Source organism: Xenopus tropicalis, chromosome 9, assembly GCF_000004195.4.
Source record: "Xenopus tropicalis strain Nigerian chromosome 9, UCB_Xtro_10.0, whole genome shotgun sequence".
Taxonomy (NCBI): Eukaryota; Metazoa; Chordata; class Amphibia; order Anura; family Pipidae; genus Xenopus; species Xenopus tropicalis.
The window spans coordinates 24678359-24692529 of NC_030685.2; the positions used below are offsets into that span (position 1 = coordinate 24678359).

Genomic DNA, 14171 nt, shown 5'->3' on the forward strand with positions numbered 1-14171 from the left:
GCGTAAAAACGCGAGTTTTTCGTAGCCATTACGTTGCGTAAAATCTGCCGATTTTTCCGTAGCGTTAAAACTTGCGCAAAAAGTTGCGCTTTTTTCGTAGCGTTAAAACTTACGCGAAACTTCGCACCTTTTAAGTTTTAACGCTACGAAAAAGGCACAACTTTTCGCGTAAGTTTTAACGCTACGGAAAAATCGGGCGATTTTACGCAACTTTCGTAATGGCTACGAAAAACTCGCGTTTTTACGCAAAAATCGTATTGGTAACGAAAAATTCGTAAAGACGCCGAAAAAATCGCAAAAAATACGAAAAAATACGCAAAATACCGATCATTACGAAAAAAACGCAATCGGACTCATTTCGACCCGTTCGTGGGTTAGTAAATGTGCCCCTATGTATAGTCGGAAAAAATGACCAGGAGGTTATGCTGTGGTTATAAAATTCATTAAATTAGCAGTTTAAAAACAGATTAATGGCTTTGAAATGCAGAAATATAATGTAAATTGAAATAGTGCTTTGAAGAGCACTGTGGGCAATTTTAAGTGTACCTTTATTTCTTCATATTTCCTTTAATAGAGCATTTCCTATATTTTAAACAGGAAGTAAGGAGGTGTAGCGCATTTTGGCCACCGGCCCACTACAGTACCCCCCTGAGAGGTGTGCCATAACCCAAAGCTCTCATTATACCACATTAAAATTAGAAGGAATGTTTAAAAGCTACCTTTTGAACTGCTTTATTGAAAGTTTCCTTAAAAATTTATTTAGCACCAGCCAGCCTTTTCACTTTCTGCTTTCCCAGCCAGTATAAGAAAAATGGCAGCACCCAGTAATTTGAATTATAGAATGCCAGTCAATTCCCAGTATCATTGGCTGATGATGATAGTGTTTTCACAAATGCTATATTTCCCCTTTAAAATCATATTTGTTGTAAACTTTTACTGCCAATGGCTCTAAATTGTTCTGTGGCAAGGGTCGTGGATCAACCTACCAGCTGGAGGCTGCACAAGAACAACAAAAGCTGCCTAAAATTAAAGTTATATCTTCCGCTGGCTAGAAGGCTCTTCCATGTATCTGTCACTGCGTCTGTAAAAAAGTTTTTCCCATTCATCTTTCAACCCTCCAACTTTAGACTGTATTCTATGATTTCAGCCATTATCTTCTTCTAACCTCTTAATCCCTATCTCATCAGGTCTATTAATTGAGCTGCCTTAGACTTTTCCTAAAGGTCAAATGATATTCAGTAACAATTGATCGCTTGGGCGTTTTCTGCCAGAAAAAAAAACAGCTAGATTAGTGTGCTTTAATTAGGAGGAAGAAGACACCATCAATCTTCCAGGCTAACAGCAAAAATACACTATAGGGAGTACATTATGTACCCTGCTCGTGATCTACTCCTGTAATGTGGCTGCTAATGTGGCTGTAATACTACAAACTTTAGTTTCTACTAACTAATATTGCCACCTGGGAAAAAATAACATTAAAGTGTTAAAATATAATGTGATCTGTCCCTTTCTTAACATGTATTGTAAGAAGGAAATATCTAACACATTTTGCCATAAAAAAAACTTCCAAAGCAACAAAAAATAACTCAAAAAGTATAACTCCTTAAAAGCTGAAATCAGTTTGTTGACCAGAACTTAAGGGTGCAGAATAAAATTACTTTATTTTGCCACACACACAGTCCTATTTTGTCACAGCTGAAGTAGTACTCACTCTACTTACCCAGTAGACTGCCTAGGGTTTCTCTGCTACACTAAACTTGATTCCCTAATGGTGAATCACACCAAGAGTACTAACCCTCTGAATATGTTGGCGCTTTATAAATAAATGTTAATAATAATAATAATTCCTTGGTCAGTGCTTCAGGTTTCCATATTAAAGGAGACATATTGGATAAATGGGAAAAACGCTTATTTTGTAAGCAATTGTGAATAATATACGCTGCTGGTTTCACTTTGTGCTAAAAATTAATCCTCTCTGTAAAAATGGCCCCTTTATTGGAGCTTCCTATAGATCGTATCACTTCTACGTCCAGTGTGAAATGAAGAGTGGGCGTGTCCTAACGGTCCCTGCCAGAAGCAGAGTAGGAGGGGGATAGCAAATCACAGCCCTGCGCTCACACAAGCACAGACAGGCTTCAGTTCCCTATCAGGTCAGCCTAGCTGCTGATTGGTTCCTATCCTACAGAGGCTCCCCAGCTCATCCAGAGAATTCAGGCAGCAGGAAGTGGAACAGATGGGCGGGGCTAGTGGGGTTTTTGTGGAATTTCACAATAAATCAGTCAGAAACACAACTTTTTAAGCACAATCCTTCTATATCTAGAGGAGTATAATTCATTGGTACATTCATAATTTTTATAGGATATGTCTCCTTTAAATCCCTGCAGCTATTTTTTTATTTCACTACTCTTAGAGGTAGATTTATGTATGTGTGAAATTAGAGGTCACCACAGATAAATTCTTTCTATTCAGTCCTATGGGATTTTTAGAAGCACATTTATTAGTGGGTAAAAGTTCGAATTCACAATTTGATAACTGAGCTTCCATTAGGTGCTGCAGATCAGCACTGAAAATCAGCCAGACTGAACTACTGGCTAACCCCGCCCCCATAAACCTGAGGCTAGGTAACCCTAGTTCTTTGTATTCACATTATATGTGTGTTTTCCTTGATAGGATACAATACAAGCACACCGGACTGCTCTGTCAGAAGATCCCCAAGTGGTACAGAACAACGCCATCAGGCCGCATAGGCTTTGGAACGGAGATGGGGGGGGGGGGCGTTAAAACTTCTGGCAGGGAATAGGACTAAACTGGGAAAAAGATTGAATGCCAACCCGCACCCATTTCCGCTAACCTAACTCCGCTGTTACAAGCAAATCCTATACGTTTATTTAAGTGCTGCTACTGCTGCAAGAGAAAAGCCAAATGCAGAAGCTTCCTTGCCTCTGATTAGTCACAGTGAATGTCAATCATTTTTTGATCCAATTAGTTTTTGCTCTTTTAGATGGGCAGTCCTGGAGAGAGCACAGGGGAAAGGGAGGGGACTGGGTGTAGCAGAGACAGAGAAAAGGCAAGTTCACCCGAAGGAAAGCGTTTCAAGTTACAAGTATGTGGCACCAATTGAGCTGTGTGTGTGTTTTAGTGACAGTGGAGCAGGAAAGGCAGCTTTTGTGTGCAACTTCATTGCTGATTAGTTCTGGTTTTTACTAGTAAACCTGCAGTCGTTTGCCAGGAGCAAGGGGGCATAATAACTCTGCACAGATACAGGAATGAAATAAATGAGCACATTCTGTTGTTATTATTATGTAGGGTTAAAACATTTCTCTGTTCCACCCCCACCTCTGCCAGGGACCCCTAATGAACCCAAAGCATAACATTATCTATGGGACTGGCCAAAGGCTTTCCCATGACAGTGTTCCTTTAAAGGAGAAGGAAAGTCATTTTGGTATTTTGCTGCCAATAGATTTGTCACATTAGTGCCACCTAGAACCTAGTTTTTTTAACTGCTGGGGTCAGCGACCTCTGTTAGCAAGAGGCAGAAGACATTACATTACATTAACATTTATTTATAAAGCGCCAACATATCCCGCAGCGCTGTACAATAAGTGGGTTTCATACATTGGACATACAGAGTAACATATAAAGCAATCAATAACCGATACAAGAGGTGAAGAGGGCCCTGCCCAAAAGAGCTTTCAATCTACAAAGACAAAGGCAAATGTTTAAAAACTATAAAAAATGAAGACCAATTGCAATTTTTCTAGGAATAGGACATTCTATAATGTAGTAAAAAGTTAATGTAAAGGTGACCCACCCCATTATAATGCTATGCTGATTAGTGTACATAGATATCCACATTCACTGTTGGGGAGGGGTCAGCTGTCCTGATGATTTGCCATAAGTTAACTGTGATATAATATAACTACACAAAGGAGAAACAAAGTTGTGGGCCTGTGCTTTGGGACAGTTGGGTGCCAGCAACACCCTTGCTGGTACACCGTATCACTTTATGTTACTTTATAATCTAACTGGCAGGAGGCAAAGTTGCATGGTGACCAGTTTGAATCAGCCTTATCACTGCAGTCAATGTTGGTTTTTTTTTTAAATCAAACATATGGGCTCATTGCCTTTCACTGTATATAATCTCTTGCGGTGCCAGAACACCCTGCCCATCATTTTATATAATGTAGTTAAGGTGTCAGTACCCACTGCTTTTACTGTGTGTAATATGTTTGGTGGGACAGTACCCATTTTGTCTATGTTCTTGCATGTCCGTAAACACTTTCCCTTCATATATATATATAATGTACTTGCGATGCCTCTTACTGTATATAATGTACTTGGGTATCATTACCCAGGACCTATCATTGTATATAATATACTTTTGCTGCTAGTAGCCATTTGTTTCAGTTTATGTAATGTACCTTGGATTGACAGTACCAATTGCTTTTTACTGTATAATCCACTTGTTGTACCAGAACTGTTCACTGTATAATGTATTTGGAGTTACTTTTTTATTTTATATTGTTTTGGGGTGCAGGATCTACTGATTTCATTGTATTGTTGTACCAGAACTGTTCACTGTATAATGTATTTGGAGTTACCTTTTTATTTTATATTGTTTTGGGGTGCAGGATCTACTGATTTCATTGTATTGTTGTACCAGAACTGTTCACTGTATAATGTATTTGGAGTTACCTTTTTATTTTATATTGTTTTGGGGTGCAGGATCTACTGATTTCATTGTATTATATGATGGTGATTGCATTGCCCATTTATCTTACACTATAACATGCTGGACATTACATTGACTGTTTACACCAGCTGTCTGCCTGGCAGTAATGCTTCCATTACATCCTAGATCTTAACACCTGTGGAAATGTGACATCTTTTTCATCCCTTCCACCATGCTGTTAGTGACAATTCCCACCATACAGCATTAAAAATGATTCTCAGAAGTTTCAGCCCTCAGGGTTGGAAATATAACTAGTGCAGAGTTTGTTTCAGTTTGCTTCAGCAATACAAAGCAAGCAACCAGCCAGCTGTACTTAAAGTAATCTTAATATCAGTTTGTTGTGGGTTATTAGAACTGGAGCAACATTCGTTTTTTCTACATTTTACCTTAAGGCTTGTAAAGACATGTGTTATTGAGGGTGTGACTTCGGACAGTGGGTGTGGCTTTGGAAAGTGGGCATGGCTTAATTTTTTCACCATACGCGCATAGCACACCACATATACTCCCCTTTAGGCCCCCCCGCCCCAAAACCATCTTCTGCTGCCTATGATCAGGCCTACTGTATATATAACATTATATCATATATTTATTTTCAAATTCAAATTGCATTGTGATCAATCTATCATCTGTCTCTCTAGATACCTACATGATTGCCCAGGGCCCAACCCACCAGCAAGTATAAGATGTGAATAGTTAGTAGGGCAAAACAGACCGGGAACAAAAGGCTATCAGGGTACAGCATAGCTTCACATCCACACTGCCCTAACTTTAGATTAGGTTGATATGCAAGTGCCCAGTCTGGCTGCCCCCAATATTTTGCAATATTTTGTGCTCACCAATAACATTTATATCCAAATTACTTTATACATTTAGTTAAAAGTTTTACCAACTAGAAAAAATTAGACCCCATGCCTCCCCAAATAAGGGAAACTGTTTTCTGTAAGTATAACTAACTATTGTCCAATCCTGCAGCATGATTAAAAAACCCTAACCCATAAAACCAACAAACATTAGCCAATACTGGAGGGGCCCAAAAAGTGATGTAACCCAATAAACATATTATGTATTCACATAACGCGAACTACAACCCCCAACATGACAACAAGTCTAAGTTGGGATGTTTAAGTCCACAAATACATAAATGAATGATGATTAAATATATTGGGATATCACATTCTGTTCATTAATTAATGTTCATTAACCCTTTGGTGGCGGTGTGTTGTGAATTACATGCAGTACATCTGACTTCCGAATCCAGGATCCTATTTGTGACAAATGTATTCAGTTCACATCTGTTCAAATGGTAGATATTCACTATATAAATATCCAGTTCCTATGCAAGGTGCTCAGATAAATTAAAGTGCATAATACGCCCGCATCAGCGAATACAAATATTGTTTACATCGGTTTGAGAACTCCGCCAGGCCAAACTCCAGTGACTGCGGTAGTGCGCTAATTTATCTCAGCATAAGATTTGTCCAAGGATCCTCTGGAACAAGTATATAATCTGCGTGTCCATCCAACCATACCAGGGAAAAAGAGAGGGGGCCCACCTCTTGATGGCATTTGTTACCACCTCGACGATTGTTTTGCCATTACAATGGCTTTATCAATAGGATCCTGGATTTGGAAGTTTGATGTATTGCATCCTATTCACAACACACCACCACCAAAGGGTTAATGCACATAAATAGTGATGAGCAAATCTGTTCGGATTTACTTCGCCATAAAATTCGCACTGCAAATTTTCAAAACAGCAAAAATGGCACGTGTAAAAAGAAATGTTGCGCACAGAATTTTTCTGACACGCACAACAATTTTGTCTGCTGTGAATTTTTGTGCCCATTTTGCAAAAGAATTCGCCGCAAATCCATGCTTGAAAAAATGTTGTGCATCACTACACATCAATATGGACATAATGTGATATCCCAATATATTTAATCATCAGTGCATTTATCTATTTGTGGACTTAAACATCCCACCTTAGATTTGCGGTTATGTTGGGGGTTGGAGCTCGCGCAATGTGAATACATTACAGTAGCTAATGTTCGGTGGTTTTTTTGGGTTAGGGTTTTCTAATTATGCTGGCAGAAATGGACAATAAAGAATAATAATTTTATTTTATATCTATTTATGTGTGTTATTGCCTTAGAAGGGAATAAGTCCCTTATTTAATGGATTATTAGTACTGTTTTCTGTAAGTGCTTATTGCTTTTCGGCAATAGAAGCAGAGGCTTTTATTTTGCAACATCATGCAACAGAGACGTAGGAAGAGGAACTGTGACAGGATATTTATGACCAGGAACAAGTTCTCTCACGCCTCAGACGATTCTTTGGCAGCGCAGAATTGTACTAAGGACAGGCTGAGCACGAATGCACATTAGTAGCTGGAGCCGCTTTATGTCTGCTAATCTACACAAGGCAGGGAAGTGCTTGTATCTTAGTCGTCTCTTACAGGATGGGTGTGTTTGGGATCTAATAGGCAGCAGGTAAGATGCTAAGGAAGGAGCTTGTTCCGAGCTCCATTATGTACCGTGCTAAAACTGTATGAAAAAGCAACAACAGCTATTTCTAGTCTGCGAGTCTCCAGCTGTTTAGCTACATTTCCCAGCATGCTTAGTCAGTTGTGGTAATGCTGGGAGATGAAGTTTGAGAGCATGGGGGCTCTGTGTTTTTAGTACCAGCCTGACTGAGTTTGTAAACATGGAAGAGGCTGAGCTGTGAGCCCATACTCAGGAATGGGGAAATGGAGGTTACTGTGGATTCAAGGGAGAATATATGGATTGCCCTTTTAATTGTCAGGAATATCTTAAAGGAGAACTAAACCCCTAAAAATGAATATGGCTAGAAATGCCATATTTTATATTATAAACTAGGGATGCATCGAATCCCGAATCCTAATTAGCATTCGAAAATGGTTAAATTTTAGGGGGAAAAAAATTAGGATTCAGTTCGGGATTCTGCAGAATCCATCAGGGTGGGTTTGGGGGTTCGGCAGAAAAAAGTGGATTTGGTGCATCCCTATTATAAACTGCACTGGCATAAAGTTTCAGCATCTCTATAGTAGTAAGGATATAGGTCGTTACAGTTGTCACAGGAGCTCCCCATCTTGGATTCTGTCCCCCCCCCTTCCCCCCTGGAACTGTTCGGGGCAGTGCACATGCTCAGTGTGGTCTGAGCAGCTGTTGAGAAGCTTAGGGGTTCTTGCATATTAGCAAGCTGAAAATGAGGGTTGTCTGTCAAGCTGATGCTACATGGCTAATTATTCAATTCTGATGCAATTGCCCTGGTTTTAGATCTGTCATGTAATGTGAATTTGAATGAATTACTCAGCCTTTTACTGTTACATTTATACTCTATATATACAGTATATTCTGAGTCAGCCCCTAAGCTCAGTAAGTGACAGCAGCACAGAGCATGTGTAGGGAAGCAGCTGAAAAGAAGATGGGGAGCTACTGGGGCATCTTTGGAGGCACAGATCTTCCCTGCTAAAGGGCTGTGGTTGCCTTGGGCTGGTACAGAAGCCCAAAACATAATGTACAACATTTCTGCCCTACTTCTTCTTTAGTTAGGCTTTAGTTCTTTAGTTAGGCTTTAGTTCTTTAGTTGTGCACAAGGCTGTTTGTGTGCACAACATTTTCCTTCCCTCTTTGTATTTGTGTTCTGTGGGAGCTGTCATGTCACTTGCTTCAAATGAGGCTGAAGAGCATAATTTGATGTTAACCACTAGATGGCAACATTCTATTTATAGCTATGGAAAATACCTCAGTGGTGCTGAGCAGCAGGACAGCTTCCATGCATATGATCAGAATTAGTTCTGCAGTAGCTGGAATGTAAATGATTCCGCTAGTGATGAGTAGGTTGGCCTGTCACCCTTGTTTAGGCCAAGAAGGTGAGTACCATGTGCGGATGATGGGTCACAATTATCCAACCCCATGTTTTTGCTGTTGTAATAGTGCTGACTCCCCATCAGATTTATGAGAGAGTCAATTGTGGGTCACAAAGCAGAATAGGACATCGGACATGGGTCAGGGTTAAAAAATATTGTCCTATTAAGTGTTGATAAATACTATTTTACCACCTCTCTGTATTATATTTTTATGCTGCATAAGTATCTATTTTAATTCCACTAGTTGGTGTCTCAGACCAACACCCAAAATTCCTATACAGGAATAATATAAATAAATAAATTACGTGGCACTTGCCAGTTCCTGTTGCTGTGTATAATGCAGGGTTGAGGTCATAATCCAAATCTAATATAAAAAATTAAACTTGTATTAAAAGTACAAAGTCAGGTGGCAAGGCCCTAGAATCTTGGGGGTAGGGATGGGGTGAGTTGAGTTCCAGCAATGAAAATGTAATGATTAGGGGAAAAAATGTGCATCGGGTCCTGAGGTGGTTCTGCTATAGTTTCAAAATAATGTCTGTATTCCCTTGCCTGTATATTAAAAATACAGAGCCCTGGGCAGAGATGTACCAAGAGATACGGTGGGAGGGAGGTTACTGTCTGCATGTGCATTTGCAAGTTAAAGGCATATTGATTGCTGTATATACATTGTTGTAGCTTGCATAGTAACTCTGTTCATTTGCCAATATATTCATAAGTGCCAGCATACTGGTGACAGCTTGTAATTGTTTTCTCATGTCAGTAAGCTACTGCTCAAATCATGATTCACAAGCTCTGTCTGGCCTAGGGCCACAGGCAGTTGCGTCAGCTGAAAATCATAACTCAGGGCCGGTTATATAATTCTTTTTTATTAAAAAGACAGTGAAATATAAAAGCATGAGTTATTAAAAGCATAGCACATCCCTTCCTGGCTCAAATATACCTGACTGAGAGGTACTGTATTGTTTACCCCCATAAGGGGGGATAATATTGATACTATTGCTTTTTTGTATTGCTTATCTTGTACAGGTATAGGACCCATTATCCATAATGTTTGGAACCTAGAGTATTCTGTAGTTTGGATCTCCATTCCTTAAGTCTACAAAAAAATCAATAAAGCATTAATGAAACCCAGTAGGATTGTTTGTCTCCAGTAAGGATTATTTATATCTTAGTTGGGATCAAATAAAAGGTACTGTTTTATTATTACAGAGAAAAAGGAAAGCAATTTTAAAAATCTGAATTATTTGATTAAAATGCAGTCTATGGGAGAATGGCTTTTCTGTAATTTGGAGCTTTCTGCATAACAGCTTTCCGGACAACGAATCCCATACCTGTATTGCATTAACTATATTATTAATATTGTAGTTATTTAAGCTTTTTTGAACCTTTTTTGTTTTTATCCCAACCCACTTCTGATAATGTCACTTCTGGTTTGTAGCAACAGCATTTCCTGTTTAATGGTGTTCATCAGGTTGCAGATAAGGCAGTTACTGGTCCAAGTGGGTAAAAATGGAGGTTGCAGTACACAGGTCCAGGTTTCAAAAATTGTTATTGTTACGCTATTGTGTGTGGCTTATTTTATATTTTATTTTATATTTTTACTGCACTGCAGAGATTGACACAGGCTGCTGTGGGAACCCTGAACCTAAACTAACCTAATTAATTACAGGGGAGCAATGGGGTAAGGATAGAGGAAGCAGATCCTACAGTCTTGGGGTAGAGGCTGGGTGGTCTGGGACCCCAGGTCTGGTTTCTTTATAGCATAGAACTCCGATTTTCTACCTGAGAGAGGGCAGGGAAGCGGGCAGGTAGGGGCCGTACCCTTTTTTTGCAAGTGGACCTGGCACTACATAATTATGCCACTGCAGGGGAGGAAGTGTTTGTAAGGAACAAACAATAAGGTAGTGAAAAGCAAAATAATGCTTCATTACTGTTTTATAATTAACATTTTTAGAATCATAAAAAAAAATCTTGAGCAAAAGTTCTATTTATATTGATCATGTATATATAGATGTAAACTTCCTTTATAATAAATAAAAAATAAATAACGAAAAAGGACTCATACAGCTGTTTGGGGTATTTGTTTTTTTTTTGATGATGATGATGAAAATTGAACCCAGTCATAATATACATTTAAAACTGAAAGATAAGATATAATGCTGTGCTGGACTGGATCTGTCTACTGGGATTGTTTCCAATACGTCCTTCTATCTAGTCGTAGCTGGCTTGTTCTGATCTACCTACTATCATTTTGGTAAGTGTATCATTTCATACTGTGTGTGCCCATTGATGAGCAATTTATTTTGGAAAATGGAAGCAGTTGACTTAAATTCCTACGGTTCTAAGCAAAATTGCTTTTAGAGCCGTCGTACCCATTGGGAGAATATTGTAATGGAAGCGCTTATTATAGAGGAAATGCCAGCGGGGCCACCATGTGTGCGCACTTCCACTCATTCAGCTGGGCTCTTAGAATAGAAGCTGATGTAAAGGCCGGGCCTGGGAAATTTTCTCATTGTATCTTGTCAAGAAATACGGTATTGTCATGAAAAGAGCTGTGTTATTTATTGTAAGAGACAAGCTTGAGTGTAGCAGAAAGAGCGGTATAGATTTAAGGTCTCAACAAAATGCCCTCCGACTGTACTATATACAGGAAAATGCCTGATAAGAAACAGCATTACTGCACAAACCCAGAAATCAGAGTACTTGTGGTTAGAGGAAATCACTCTCTGATAAAGTGATAAATCTGAGCTGCTTTCACTGCCGGTAATACAGCTCATGTGCTGAGCTATCATTCTCGCTTAGAGAATATATATAGCTTATACCTTATAGCTATGCAGTATAAGGCTTGGGAGTACTCGCATGGAGCAATATGCAGGTGTGGGGAAACCACTTTAAATCACACAGAGAAAAGTATAAGCTTATCTGGATTAGATTCCCACGTGTTTGACCAAATTGGACTGATTCAGTCATTGGCTATAGACCCAACATTCAGATCATCCAGTAAGTTGCTTTTATCGCCCCATGTATGGCCAAACGCTAACACAACTGCACTTGCATCGTAAATAGTATTATGATATAATTCTGTCCTTAAAGCCAGGAGGCATGGTCCACATTTATTGCCTGGATGAAAGAACGTTAGCAAAAGTGAACCTCTGTGGGAACTGTACATTATTTTATGCAAGTGCAGGGTCACACCACATTACAATATGCTGGGCCAGAGCCACAGGAAAGTACAAAGGTGGTACAGTTGCTCTATAGTTGAAAAAAGCCGACTTGTAACTGTCCCTTGCCCGCCCACTCCCAGCCCTTACCCTACTTCACCCCCTGCGCCATCATTATTTATATACCTGTGCCCACACCGCCCATCTCCAGAGTGGGTGGGGCAGGCAATGGGGAATTTGGGGGGCAATAATAAACTATGCTTTTTTTCTTTTCTTTTTAGTTGCTGCCCTGGTGAACTTCAGCCTATTACTGGGTGTTAATTAACAATGGCAAGTGCAGAAAACATCTATCGAGAAAAAATGCAAGAATTACAAAAGCAGCTGAACAAAGTAATGCAGACAATCAATAACCACTCCAAGGTTAGAAACTCAGTCTACATTATCAGCATGTAATGTGTTTACAGATCATTATTCATGTGAAATTATCCCTTGGGCACGATTGGTACTTCTCAGCTCTCTTACTGAGTTAAAATGGAATTTTAATATTCTTGTTGCTACAGACCTGTATTTGTACCAGAGGTGCCTGTAGCATTAATTTTAAAGGAAACAATTTGGGTCATTGCAACCAATGTTATCAAATATAATAAGTGAATAATATGTATAGCAGCTAATCTTTAGATGAAAGGGGATGCTGGGAGCTGTTGGTACCATGTTACCTTACTATACACATGTAGGAATATGGTAATGCAGGGAACCCTACCATGCAGTGCCACATAGTAGAGATGAGGGAACCTTCCTGTTTCTTTAAGGTAGAAGAAGGTGGTTGAGTATAGGTTTGCCCCAACAATGTGTTAAGTTCCCTTGTGTCAGACAGAACAATATGCCTCCTCCTCCTCCTGTATGGGGAGTGCTATTATTCTTATGATCTTTTATTTATATTTGCAGTACATTACAGCGTTTATTGATCCTACACATCAGCTCCTGCCTTAGCAGAGCTTACATCGGTCCTTGTTATATTCACATTACACTATGGTTAATTTTATCAGGAACCAATTAACCCGCCTGTATCTTTTTGTAACACGGCAAGAAACCAGAGGGCCCAATGTAAGCCCACATAGACACAAGGCCATTGTAATAAATTGCCAAAATGGGACATTTGCCCAGGGTCCACCATCAAGCATTTTATCTTGTATCTGGATATTTTGGCAGAAGCATTCCCTGGAGATGGCAGATCTCTAATTTTAATCAACCAAAAGGGCTCTACAACATGCCTATTTGAAATTATTTGCTTTTTTTTTTTATCGTGTGGTGTCCCTATTTTGTCCCAATTATCCACTCTCACAGCTGTTGGTCCAGGGCAGCATATCTGGGCCTCATGTCTACTTCAGACCAGTAAATACCCTTTCTTTATTGCCTACCTTACTGTATTACATTTCACCTGCAGTGTCTAATTTATTGGGGCAATGGGGGCCCACCAATAAGATCTTTGCCCTGGGCCCACTGGTACCTTGAAGCAGCCCTGCATAGACAAGGAAAAGAAATTACTGGGTTCCACTATAAAACCTTTATGTCCTACTTAAAGTTACATTGTTGGCACCCCGGAAAACATTGCCCTTATGTCCTTCTTAACACCCAGTCTTTTTTGAGACTCTGAGCCCTGCTTTTAACCCTTTTCGCCAGTCCTGATTTTTTTCTCAATGTTTCTGACCCTTACATTTGCTGCTTTTTTCTCTGACCCTGGTTTGCTTAAAGGAAAAGAAAAGTAATAAAAACTGGGGGTGCCAAATGTTAGGACCCCCCCAGGGATTTTAATCACATGATACCATGTACAGAAATACACCAGGCTGGTGCAGTTTTCTGCTAACAGATGCACCAGGGTGTTTCTGTGTGTGCACCCAACAGTGATCTTTTACCGCTTCTTCCTTCTTAGCACAGGTGCGCATCCAAAGTTGAGCGAAAAGCTGAACTTTAAACAAAAAAACATCTTTTCACTCTACTGTGCATGCATCATCCCAGGCAACAGAAGAAAGAGCACCGCCCTGAGGTACCAAGTAACCTATTGGAATCACTGGGGGATGCCTAACATTCTCCTAATATTTTAAACAATTCTTGGTTTCAAGTCCCCCTTACATAATAACACATTTAAAGTAATATATATAGTCTGATGTGTCAGTCTGTTATAATATAGACTGTAAATGTGTTATTTGCCCAAAAGTTCAAGTGTCCCCCCAGATTTTTATTATTTCCCCCCCCCCATAGGGGCCCAGTCTGAAAGTTTAGGAACCTATGATTTATGCTGTTTGTTGCCTTCTCCTGTCATGCTGAGCACTATTGCCAATTTCTGTAACTCTGTCCCTGTACCTGTCATCTCCCTTTCTACATTAGTGTG

The 14171-nt window shown here is 39.6% G+C and overlaps 1 protein-coding gene across 3 annotated transcripts in view; it reads left to right on the forward strand.

Annotated features, from left to right (window-relative positions):
• The first annotated feature begins 2991 nt into the window (after positions 1-2991).
• The window catches only part of tmem159 (transmembrane protein 159), a 31009-nt gene continuing 19829 nt past the window's right edge, over positions 2992-14171 (forward strand). Inside the window, exons 1-2 of one of the 3 annotated variants that reach the window (XM_004917987.4) lie at positions 2992-3067; positions 12064-12202. In XM_004917987.4, the coding sequence (XP_004918044.2) occupies positions 12110-12202 (93 nt within the window). In that variant the 5' untranslated portion in view covers positions 2992-3067; positions 12064-12109. Of the gene's footprint in view, positions 3104-7001; positions 7222-12063; positions 12203-14171 lie in introns of those variants that run through there. The other 2 variants (XM_002931959.5, XM_002931958.5) reach the window with 2 other exon arrangements.